Genomic DNA, 13,071 nt, shown 5'->3' on the forward strand with positions numbered 1-13,071 from the left:
TCACCCATGATGACCACGTCCCTTGACTTAACTGCCTCCGCGAGCTGACCTGAGAATTCCTGATCCAGCTCTTCCCCCTGGCTGGGTGGCCTGTAGTAAACCCCCACCGTTAAGTCCCTTTCTCCCTGACCCCCCTGTATTCGGACCCAGAGCACTTCAGTCTGCCCCTCCCCTGACCCAGTGCTGTTTGCTGAGGATGTGTATTGCTCTTTGATGTAGAGCGTCACACCCCTACCTTTCCTCCCTGTTCTATCCGTCCTGTACAACCTATAACCCTTGATGTTTACCACCCAGTCATGCACTGGGTCCCACCAAGTTTCAGCGAGCCCCACTATGTCTGGGTTTGTGTTAGCTAGCAGGAGGGCAAGTTCCTCCTGCTTGTTCCCCATACTGAGAGCATTAGTGTAGAGGCATTTAAGGCCTCCTGGAGGCATATGCACCGCCCCTCTAATCCCAGGACTATCTGGGCCTGTTACTTACCTGGGTATTTCTTGTGCTCGTTGCCTGTGTTGACTGGGCTGTTCTTGTGGGTGGCTCCCTCCATCCTAACCTTCCCCTTCCCCCACTTCCCCTTCCCTCCACTTCCTTGAATACACCTTGCAGACCAATACAATAAGTGAACACACCCAGGTTTTAATGAGGCAAGAAGGTCCCTAAACTAATTAACTCCTGTTAACTCTGTAGGAAGGTAGGGGCATGTGAAGTAGGGATTTTGCAGAGACTTGGTCCATCACATCAGTCTTACTGCCAGCCGCAACTTGGTGATTAACAAATCTAACAGAAACCTGTGCCTTGATATCAGCCCTACAACATAGGAAGACTTAAAGACCCCAGATAAACTTTTGTATATGTGTCTATTATCTCATAGGCGATGCATGGTGGGGGGGTACAGGGAGCACATGCTCCCCCCCGATTTGTGTGTCTATAGCAGATGGGCTGCAGCCTGGCTGGAGCCAGGGCCCGACAGCAGCAACATGATTTTTGCACTGGCAATGGGGCATAGAACTGCAGCTCAGTCAGAGCCAGTGCCCAGCAGCAGTGGAGGCAGCAGCAACATGGAATTTTGCTGCCTCTCTCTCCACACTTACATGTCATCTATGTATTATCTGCTATCATCCTTTCAGTGGGACAAAGGTGGATCAGACAGTTATCTGACTCCATCATATGACATCACCTATAGAATGTGCAGTTGACTGAGACAGGAGCCTTACAGTTGTTAGTGCCCTGACATTAGCCATTGAACAAGGTTTTGGAGATGAATGTGTCATGGACCTCAGAGGACAAATCATACACTGCATCATACTGTGATCAAGATAGCAGCCATGAAAATGCATGCACCCACTTCCTCCTATTATGTTCTCACCAAATGTCAAAAAGAATGTCACGCTGCTTTTTCATACCTACTCAATAATGTTCTTGGTCTCAATACATAAAAATATTTCTCTTTTTTTTAGAATAGGAATTCAAGTGTATTGAACAAGCCTCATTAGCCTTCAATAATATTCTTTTTTTGTGTATATGAACAAGTAAAGGATGCCAAAATTAGTTATCTTCATGCTGGCAGGATTACTGATCTTTCCAGAACAAGCCAGATTTTTCCTGGTCAGTCTCTGAAATTCTTGCGTCTTCCATGAGTAAACAAGATACACCAGCACAAAAAGTAGCATTACACTGAAGACCTGGATGCACCACCAGATTTTGGGGATGCCCTTGCTGGAGTAGTTGGCAAAGGCCTTCTGCTGAAACAGGGACAGTCTGTAGATGATCATGTGGAGCACCTGTTGCAGCTTTCTTAAATGGATCCCCATTCTCAGCCATTTCGGTGGGCTCCCCCACCAGCTGCAACTGCATGTTCAGGACCAAAGCAGGCCAAGTGGGCACAATGCATTTTCCTGGCAGTGCTCACCAGCAAAGTCTGACACTGTATAGCAAGGATGGGAAACATATGGCCCACGGGCCAGATCCAGCTGGCCAGCTGATTGGATCTGGCCTTCTGGGGCTGCCCACCAATTGATTAGACCTGGCCCATTGCCCCCACTGCACTCCACATAGGCCCAAGCCCTGCCCACTCCCTTCTGGGGCAGCCCACACCACACTCCCACCCATGCCTGCCAGCCCTGGCCCTGGCCAGCACACACAGCCCTGGCATGGCTGCTCCCAGTGCATCTGCAGCCACCTGGGTACTGCTCAACTTCCCTCACATCCAGTGGTTCCTCTTACATCCAGTGGCTCTTCCTGCTCCTCCTCCTGCCCTTGCTGTGCTTCTCCGAGCAGAGAGGAAGCTGTAGCTAAGCAGCTCCTGCCCCAGTGTGCAAGGTTCTGGCTCTGGCTCCAGATGCCTTCCGTCCACCCCACCCACCGTGTGCTAAGAGCAGCTACCTGTGGGTGGCTGAGTGGAAGGAAGGCAGCCGGGAGCCGGAGCTGGGTCCAGAGCCCTACCCACTGGGGCTGCCCAGATGAAGCTCCCCCCATCGCAAAGTGGTGTAGCAAGGGCAGGAAGAGGAAGAGCTGCTGGAGGAGCCAAGCAGCACCTGAGCGGCTGTAGCCATATTTGGAACAGCCCCATGAGCAAGCTGTGCACGCTGGCTGGGGCTGGCTGATGTAGGTGTGAGCATGGTGCCGGTCCTGGGTGGGAACGGGAAGGACTCAAGCTGTGGGGACAGCCACAGACTGCACCTGTACTGTACTACCCAGGTGAGCAATACTGCATGCACTCCCTGCTCCCCTTCCCTCCTCCCTCCCTCCCCCCCCCAGCCACCTCCTGGGACCTAGTGCCCAGGCAGCCCTCTCCCTACAAACACAATATACAAAAGTAAGACTTTATTTTGAGCCATTATGCACTCACCTCTATATATGCTACTCAAAAAAACAAGTTGGCTAGGGACAGACATTCAAAAAGCCTGAGCCTGAATTGATTCAATCTTTGCAGGTTAGTCTACCAGGCTAAATCAATTTTGTAACCAGACAGACATCCCAGAAATGCAGGCTCATGCCTGCAGTGGCTCAGGCTAGAAGCTGGGAGGGTGCTAAAGCAGCCCTCCCTTCCCCAGGGCTGAGCTGAGGGGGGCGTGGCCAGCCCCCTCTCCCCCAGGACAATGAGATTAGGGAGGGGTCCCCTCTTGATAACAGAGCATTTATCAGCTCTGTTATCAGCATTTAACACCCCATCAGAAAACAAAGCCTCATTCATTACAGCTCTTCTTAAACAGGTTTTTTTCCAAAGGAAAGAATGCAGGGACATTACCATCTGAACTGTTGATTACCTCCAAAAAGCCCTAAACGGACACTGTCCTATTTGCCTTACACAGCATTAGCTCGCATACCACATGCTGGCTACAGTCCATGCTGTGGGAGAGAGGAAAGGATCGCTGCTTAAACAGCAAGTGGTGAGAGGTGGGGGAGGGGGGCACAGGGAAGCCAGCAGACCCTGCTGTGCCTGCAAGTCTCTGCTGGAGCTCTGACCAGGGAGCAGAGGGGAGGGGCCAGCCCTGCTGTGTAGCAGAGAGCCCCACCCAGCCCAGAGAACAAGCCAGGATGCTGGGGGTTGCTGGTTTAAGCTAAACCAGACAAGTGTCTGGGACAGACATTGCATAAACTGGTTTGACCCAAATCAGTTAAATCTGATACTACATTAAACCAGGTTTATCTCAAATTGGTTTCAGCCATTTTCAAACTGGTTTATGTGCACTGAACATCTGTTTTGCTACAGGTTTAAAAAAAACCGAAATGTTCAGTGTTTAGGTTTAAACCAGTTTCTAAACCAGTTTGTCTGTCCCTAGTCATTGGGACAAAAATATTTTTTTAAATAAAATTAATATATGTTATAGTAGATGTTTGATTTTTAGTATGTGATTTTTTTTTATCTATAATTTGTTTACATGATATCTTCTAGAAGATTTTGCATGTGTGGCCCTCAACAGCTCACTAAAACTCATTAAGCAGCCTTCTAGTTGAAATAATTGCTCACCCTGCTGTACAGCCATATCCACAGAAGCTTGTTCTCATGTTAGTTCTATAGGATACGCAGAGTTATGATACTGGACATAGCTATCAAAATGGTTTCTAGAACCATTCACGTGAGGAAAATATATTATTCTGGGGAAGAGAGAATATTTTAATTTATCTTAAGTGATATTTATTGTCAGGCTGCTTGGATTTTAGAAACTGAAAGCTAAAACCTAATGATTTAAGACTGATGTAATCTTGGCGCCCAGATTTATTTCCTGGAATTGTTGCATTTTTTTCTCTACACAAATTCTCCTCCTTAGCTCTCAAACAGGCAGTGAAAAAGGATGAGTGAACAATAAGGTTCTTTTCTGAAGCATTATTTCATTTAGAGAATTAAAGTTGCTTGATGACTCATTACATTGCAATATTTTCTTAAATAACTCTCACATCTTAGGCCATACAAGTTTACAGTTAACATTAAATATTCACATTAGGATGTTAAAAATCATGTATTTACTTGTATCCCTTCCAGATTTTTCTGAGGGCATGGGCAGATGTAACACGGATGGTACTCCAAAAAAGCAAGGGAGCAGATGTACACCCAATGAAGCACTTAAAAATGACTTTTCGTCTTCAAAAGCAATCCCAGTAAAAAGGAAAATCTTTGCAGTGCTTCAGTGCTTCACTATGAAGCCCTTCACATTACATTTACAACCTCTAGCAGAGGGCTTTAAAGGAAGTTGCTTGGTCACTCATGCTAAACTCCACTGTTGTCAAGTCACAGGACCTACATAACACGTGACCTGTATTATTTCCTGCCTGATGTAAAAGTTTGTCTGCTCTCACCATACTGGAGACCCACCCTGATTCAGCAACCACTGTCCCAGCATGGCACTGAAGACCCTCTAGAAGCACACTGCCAGCAATCTGATTATCCAACGGCAGGAGTATGGAGGACCACCATCACCGCTTCCACCTTGATACTGGTATCCCAACAGCCAAACTTCCCTGCATCATCAGGAGAACCAGGCTGAAGTTTCTAAAGATCCTGGCATCATGAACCTTGACTGACCAACTGGTGGTAACGTGTGAATTCTCTCTGGTGGTCCATGACACCTTGCAGCACAACAGAGCAGGCTTTACAGTGCATATGGTCTGAGTTGCAGTAGGAACACCTAACACCATAATGCAGGTGGAAAAGCCCATTCAAACAATTCTGGCAATGATGTGCAGGGTAGTGAGGTGTAGGAAGCACAGTGCCAGCACTTTGTATGATGCAGCACACCTTCCACATTGCAAAATCTACTCTGGACTTGCCCACACCAAAATGATTGGCTGCAAACTGGAGGCAGCTGGGTGCTGCCTTCTTGAGGGCCAGTTGCTGCTTTAAGCAATGGAGCCAGCTCAGCACAGATATCCATAAAGCTGTCCTGATCCCAGGTCCACAGGACTCCTATTAATTCATATCTCCCTAGGCCAGAAGTGCTGGTACACAGTTTGCAGGTGGTCATAGGGAAGGACTTTCTCTCTGGTGTCCTGTATAACATCATATTCAGGCATGCTAGTGTCAGCAGAGCAGATCAGGTAGCATATCTGGGATGGTCTGGATAGGGATGATCCTGCCTCAGGCATGGGACTGAGTAGATGACATCTAGAGAGCCCCTCAAGCCCCTACTTTTCTGTGATCTTGAGGAAGAGCTTTTCTAGGTCCTTGGTCTTGGTGGTTTATGTTTTCATGCTATTACATGCCAGATGGGAAAAGAGGATGCAGAGCATGGCTGGGTAGATCATGAGTCTCTACTTCAAGCAGAACTAGAAGGGCAGGACCTCCTGGCACTGATTGACCAGTGGCTGCAGGGAAAGAAAAGGATAAGTATCCAATCTTGGCTCCCTAGGGTGACAGCATAAATGGCAGTCTTTCCCAAAGTGAAACTAACCAGGGTGCAGTGGCAGTGGACACAAAGCATAACCTGGGGTTGGGGTGCTCTCCTCTGCACCTTCACAATCCCAGAAAAACCTCTGGAGATTTAAGTCTGAAAGGCATACTGGGATCTCTGCTCTCCAGCTCTAGCTGCAGAACTCCACTACATCATGGGTTCAGAGCCATTATGAAGTGCTTTAGATGGGAGGGGTTATATATCTGCACAATGTGGTCACTCCAAATTTGAAGCATTTCAAATTGCAATATTTGAAGCACTTCAAAAGAACACGTACCCTCAGAGTAGTTTTCCTAGTGTATAGGCAGCTACTGTGCAATAGGCTTTGTCATCTAAAAAGTGGATGTATTACCTCCTGATAGCCACTAGAATTCAGGGGTGGGCAAAATAAGGCCCATGGGTCATATCCAGCCCACCAGGTCATTCTATCTGGCCCGTGGGTCCCCTAAAACATTTAGAAAATTAATTACTATCTGCCCATGGCTGCCTAAGATGACAAGGCACTGGCAGCAGCAGGACCCAGGAGGAGCTGGCAGAAGGACCCAGCAGCAGCAGCAGCAAGGCCCACCCAGCCCCACCCTACCCTCAGTCCTCAGCCAGAAGCTTCTGGCTGTTCCCCCACCCTCCCTCCATCCAAGAGTGCAAACTCTGGTAAGAATGGGTGAGGGAGTGAGGGGGAGGATCACCAGTGCAGCAGGAGCCAGCTTGGCTCAGCTGGCACCATGCAGTTACCAGTTGCATGGCTGGAACCACAAGGCACAGCAGGAGCCAGCTGGGAACCACAGAGGCCAGGCTGGATCCTGCAGTCCCACCATGCAGTCAGAGCAGCAAGTGGGAGGGAAGGGGACAGTAGGGGAAAAGGAGTGGCAGCAGGTACTTTGGGGGGGGGGCAGAGAGGATAGTGGTGGCAGTGGCAGTGAGTGGGCTGGCAGATGCGTGGTGCCCTGGGTCAGGACCAGCAGCAGCAGGAGCCAGTTGGGAACTGGGGGACCAAGCTGGCTCCTGCTGCATTCTGTGGTCCCGGCCATGCAGCCAGGAACTGTGAGCTGCTGGAGCAGCTGGCGGGTGTACGGGGGAAGTGGTGATGGCAGGTGGGAAAGAAGGGATGCGGCAGGGGAAAAGCAGCTAGAGCAGGTGGGGGCGGGCAGTGGATGGGAGGTAACACAGGGCCTGTGCCAGTGCCCTGGGGCCAGGACTGGCAGGGGCGCAGGGCAGGGCAGGGCAGCAGGACCATGAAGCCTGGGCTGCCAGAGGCTCTATGGAGCCAGGTCAGCTTTGCACTCTCTGCCAGCACAGCAGGAGCGACCTGGCCTAGCTCCTGTGGTTTCCTGCTGGCTCCTTCTGTGTCCTGCAGTCCTGGCCACGCAGCTGGGAACTGTGTTCTGCCAGAGTGGCAGGTGGGCAGGCAGGAGAGTGGGGAGAAGCGGCTCTGGTGGGCGGGAAAGTGGGGAAACAGCAGTGGCAGCAGATGTGAGGGGGTGGACAGTGGCAGTGAGTGGGCAGGCAGGAGTGCAGCAACAGTTAGGCAAGAGTGGGGGGCCCACACCAGTGCCACGGGGTCAGGGCAGGCTGGCAGGACTACAGTGCCTAGGCTGGCAGGGGCTCTATGGTATCAGGCCAGCTCTGTCCCTCTCCCTGCTGGCATCCTGGCCACATGCAGTCCTAGGTCTCATAGCCAGGGATCTCTGCCTGCTGGGAGCTGTGAACACCCTGAGGCCTCAGGGTCTGTGTGTGGGTGGGGACGTGTGCGTGTGGGAGGGCATGCTACAAGCACATCCCACCATACACATATGCCCACTCCCCCATGCATGCCTACACCCCCTTACACATGCCAGCCACCCTCCCCGACACCCTCTTATCCACCCCCAGAAAGCCCCCACACATCCACACTGTCCCCCACACCCCACATACCCACAGAAACACACCTACAGCCCCCCAGAAACCTATACTCACCCACTCATACTCCCCACAATATATAAAAGTAAGACTTCATTTTAAGCTAGTAAACAATCACTTCTACGTACACTATGCAAATGCATATAAATCAGGACAAAAATATTTTTTGAAATCAAATGAATGTATTTTGTAGTACATGTTTGATTTTTAGAATACAATTAGGTTTTTTCTGGTTCCAAGATGGCAAACCCTCTTGCTGAAAGGAGTACTTCCAGGGGCAAGGTTAGGGGGTGGGACAAGGATACTCAGGTGGCCCTTGAAAGCCCCTGTTATAATCCCATCTCTTCTGCTCTCTGGGTGATCAGGGTACCTACCTCCCTGTGCTCACCTGCTACACTTTTGATGTTAAACTTGGGAGACTGCCCCAGTCCATCAGAGTGATTCCTTTGCCCCTTGGCTTCATCTCTCTGGGCCCTCAGCCCTCAGGCTTATTTCAGTTCACTGGGCTCTTGGCCCCTCAGGCTGTGACCCAGCCTCTAAAAGCCCTTTGTCAATTGCAGTGTTTTCCCCAGGTGTCCTAAGTGGTCTCCTGCCCCTCCAGCCACTCCCGTGCCTTGCAGCTTAAACAGCAACATAAAGCAAAACCCAATCACAATCAAGTACACCTGGGGTGCCTTTTTCTAAACTCTTCCAAAGGTTTCTACTCAGTTCTGCTGGCTTCTCCCAGCTTGGGCCCTCCTGGACCTACTCAGTTTCCCCAGTCTCCCATATTGCTTCTCTCTTTAGCACAGGGAGCTCCTACAATGAAACACAGCCAGGGTCAGTCTCTGGTTCCTTGCCCTGCTTCTCTCTGCTTTTAGCAGTGAGATCCTACCTCCAGTTCTGCCCAGGTCACGCTGTCTCTTTGCCTCTGATGTAGGGCTTATAGCCACCTTCTGAGGACACTTCAGCAGGCCATTACCTAAGTAGCTGCCAGCTGCTTATTATCTGGGGCACTGAAGCTTTTTAACTCTACTGCCTGGCCCTATCCTTGGTAACAGCACTTGGCCCCTGTTACATATTGAAAGCTGAAGGAAATTCTAACATTTTGTTTGTTTTCTTAAACAAGGTCTTCTTTACTTTTGAGAATTATAGTGAAAAACTGTATTTGTGGGACGTGCAAGCAATGCAGAAATTACAGGAAGAAACAGAAGTTCAATCATAGCCATAAGTATGAAAGTTTACATAAGTTTACATATAAACATGAAAGTTTATATTTATGGATCAGGCCTCCATATTGACAGAATAAAACATTGGAGGGGTAGACATGCATTTATGGAATTACTACCGATGAAACGGAATAGTATGAGTCATCAAGATGTTTTTAAAAATTGTTTTACTGTAAAATACATATTTACAAGTGAAGGCACTTCTAAACTGTTAACAAATTTTAGAAATGTTGAACAGGATGTGTTAATGTCCAAACTTTTTCCAAAACAAGTTTGAGCAAGTCCAAAATTCTGTTAGCATCTATTCAGAATCAAGTTTAGTGTAGAAAATGAAATTAAGATCCAATTGTAATATTTTAATTTTTAAATAAAAAGCACTAAATTAATCATGATTATCAAGAATTTCAACACCGTTATTTTAATAAAAGATCAGAGAACAGTGAATTGGTCTAGTGGGAAAACATCTTTAGCCATAAACTAGATCTATATATGATGAAAAAGTAAAGCTATATCAATTTAATTACTACATCATGCAATACTAAGTAACCCATACTTTCCCCAGTCTTTGGAGAAATACAATCATATACTCAGAGACGTAAGCAAAATTGGCTTGGTCTGTGTGAAATCTATATCCATATGTCTTTCTAGGGCTGGACTCAGAACAAGATTATCCTACGTACAGCTGCTTTGGTCAAGAAATTAATATGGTATCTTAAGAATTTCGCCTGAGAACTGCCATGTGCATCAAAACTAGCATGTACTTCATTATGCCATTTTAACTTATTGTGGTCTTTTACTGTCAAACATCTTTTTAGAGCAGTTAGAAGCAAAACCACCTTTAAAAGTTATTGTGTTGCTTTGGAGCTTGTGAACTTTTCCTTCAATGCTGATTATTGAAGTGTATAAGCCAACTCTCTCTTTATAAACAGGGGTGGGCAAAATGGTGGATCCAGCTGGCAGCCAGACTCCATTTACCAGCAGCCCCTGCCCACATTAACTGTGACCAGTTTCCATGAAGACCCCAGCAACAGCAGCGCCCTGACAACATGGAGCCAGGGTTTGCATGGAGACCAGCCCCAGCACTGCTGGCAGGGCATGCAGCTGGGCAGAGAGGTGCTCCACAGCTGGGGCTGGAATCTTGCAGTGGTGAGAGTGTGGTCTGAAATCGGGGCAGAGCTGTGATGCATTGCCTGCATGCCCCTGTCCAGGGTCTGTAGGCAGAGGATCACAGATCTCCCCCAGCTCTGGACTTGTGCAAAATCCCAGCCCTGGAGCAGCTCCCCACCCAGCTGTGTGCCCAGGCAGCACTGCTGGGTCTGGTCTCCATGGAAACCCTGATCCCACACTGTCACAGTCCCACAGTGTCCCCCCCCCCCCCGCCATGGAAATTGGCTGCAGCACCACAGGCAGGGGCTGCTGGGAAATGGAATCTGCAGTGGCCTCAATCCAGCCCACAGACTGGACTTCACCCGCTCCTGCTTTATAACCACATTTCTTTCTTCACTTCCACCAGTTCCACTTTGTAAAATTGGCATTGTAACATGTCTAACCATGGAATGATCAATAACTTAGCTAGCAAAATGAACAAAGTTCTATTACCAAGTTATACAATAAAAGGACAGGTCAAGTTTGTTAGCACTATGTACATATGCCAAGATAGAACAAAAGTGATACAGTAGAGTTGATGGATTTGATATTTAAAAAAAAAAAAAAAAAAGAGCCTTAAACAAAAATGGACTACTAATATACAATAATGAATAAATAGTAACTTTTTTTCCAATCGATAAAATCATTCTATCAAATCCAATCTTACTAAATTATTAATTGTACGAGTTAGATACTGGCATTTTACAGTCTCACTGAGACAAGGTTCCAAAAACTCCAAAAAAAAATATTTATACAAATATGCCTCATCTGATTTGGCTTACATTTGGTGTAAATACTACACAGTTCATGAACAGGACAGTTTTCAAGTTTGTTAAATGAATTCTCACATTGTAACAGCTATAACTGTTGGCCAAAGCTGAGAATGGTTTAAACCATGACTGACACATGCTAACATTTTTCACAGTTGCAAGATACACTATGTATATATGTGCAGTATGTGTTATATGCACAACCTTTGATAAATGCCAAAAGCAGACTCTCTGAAATAATTTAAAGATGAGTATTTGGCATGGCTTAAAGAACAAAAAGAATATTAAACAGAGTGATTTGCAGCATATCTGACAGGAAAAAACCTCAATGTGATTATTGCCTAATTTTGCAGCAATCACTCCTTACCACTTTTGTTGCATGTCTACCAATGTTAGGAGACAATAAAGATGTTGCAAGTTATTGGCACAATGCCAATACACATCATGGCTGTGTGGAAATAAATTATATAACAGGTATGTTGAACTTTACAGATTTCAGTACTCATAGGACCATGATAGCTCTAATGATTTGCTCTTTCACTGACAACATCCTGAAGACGTTTAAGTAAAACATCATCGTTTTCTTGGCAGAGTCGTTTTGCTGGAGTTTCTGTGTCACTATCAATTGCTATTGCTCGTTTCTTATTCCTGTGTTCACCTTGTTTGATCATATTATTAATGTCCTTTAAGCTCTGTAAATAAGGAGAAAATTTTCATTTTTTTCAATTTGTTTTTAAAATTTATGACACAAAGTTTACTTTGACTTTTAATTTTCAAAGGACTGGTAATATAAGAAATACTACTTCAGACTTTATATATTGCCTTTCATTAAAACTGCAAACCTTGTTCAAAGAATGCCTTTATAAAACTCTCTTATGGAAAAAATCTGAAACTGGTCAAATTGGGGAGCTGTTTAATTTCTGTAAACAGTGTAAGTCTTACCTTAGACGGGCTTCCATTAAACTTGTACAGTAGGGCAGTACGAGGTGTTAGGCAGGGACCATTCTTGTGTGGAGAAACATAAACAGAGTGTTGCTGGGATATTCGCCAAGGAGATACTGGTTGCTGTTTAATGTTGGGAAATGGGGAAAGGGGAGGTGCTTCCATCTTAAAAAAAAAAAAGGCACGGACACAGTTTGTCTATATAGGAACTTACCTGAAAAACATTAAAAAGACTAAAGCTTCACAAATAAAGCAACAAAGATTTGTCTGAATGCATACTTTTGGGTCTCCTATGCCATATTGATCACTTTCTATTAGCTCAGTGGTGCCCAACATTTCTGGACTGAGGGCCAGCAACACGCCATCTGGCTGCAGGGCTTGGAAATTTGGTGGTGGTGGAGTGGTGTCAACATTTATTACCACTGTACTCCCACTGCTAAAATTTCCAGACTCATGCAGAGCTGTGAGCCAGATGACGGAGCTCTGCAGGCCAGATTTGGCCAGAGGGCTGAAGGTTGAACAGAACTGTACTAGCTCAATTTATTCATTTTAGGAATCACAAAAGACAAACCAATTTTTCAGCTGTATGACATAGACGAAATGAGAAACACTCAAAACATAGCACTCATTCCATCACTTACGGGTCAATTGCAATAGACAACCTAGCCACAAGACATATTGCAGAAGCAAATATAACTACAATTGTATTGGCTCTGCCACTATTCAGAAAGATAAATATACAATGTGGCAATCATGTTCAGGTTGTATACATTAAAAGAGTGGTTTGTAGATGGAAAAACCAGAGGCTTCAAGTAGGGGTGTACCAATAGAGATTTTGGGGGCTGATACTGATAGCAGATATTTAAGGAGACATATTGGCTGATACTGATCTGATACAGCTGCAGTCAAGTGGTAAGACCAGCGAGGTGGAAGGGGAGGGAAGGAAAGGGGTATGGGGGGGGCAGATCAATGCCCCCTGCGGTGAGGGATGGGGCAGGGGCAGAGGTGTGGCTCATAGGGTCGGAGCAGCTCCTGCCACTGCTTACACCCCAGAGGGGTGGGGGGGGGGTGTTTCCCCAGATGTGTTTGGCACAGGGTGGGCTTCAGCTGCAGGGTGGAGCCAGCGCTGCGCGGGGCTTTTCTTGCCAGAGGCTGGACTTGGAGCAGGCTCCGGCAGCGCTGGGAAGAGGCTGCAACCACCCCAAATTTTGCCACAGCTCCGCT

At 46.8% G+C, this 13,071-nt stretch overlaps 1 protein-coding gene across 5 annotated transcripts in view; it reads right to left on the reverse strand.

Annotated features, from left to right (window-relative positions):
- Window positions 1-9,139: 9,139 nt before the first annotated feature.
- RBL1 (RB transcriptional corepressor like 1) overlaps window positions 9,140-13,071 on the reverse strand; it is a 71,487-nt gene continuing 67,555 nt past the window's right edge. For all 5 annotated transcript variants that reach the window (XM_006265346.4, XM_019500686.2, XM_059733279.1 and 2 more), the window contains 2 exons: window positions 11,848-12,012; window positions 9,140-11,597 (listed from right to left, as the gene is read on the reverse strand). In XM_006265346.4, coding sequence (XP_006265408.1) covers window positions 11,427-11,597; window positions 11,848-12,012 — 336 coding nt within the window. In that variant the 3' untranslated portion in view covers window positions 9,140-11,426. The remainder of the gene's footprint in view (window positions 11,598-11,847; window positions 12,013-13,071) is intronic.

The sequence above is a fragment of the Alligator mississippiensis genome, chromosome 9 (assembly GCF_030867095.1).
Source record: "Alligator mississippiensis isolate rAllMis1 chromosome 9, rAllMis1, whole genome shotgun sequence".
NCBI lineage: Eukaryota > Metazoa > Chordata > Crocodylia > Alligatoridae > Alligator > Alligator mississippiensis.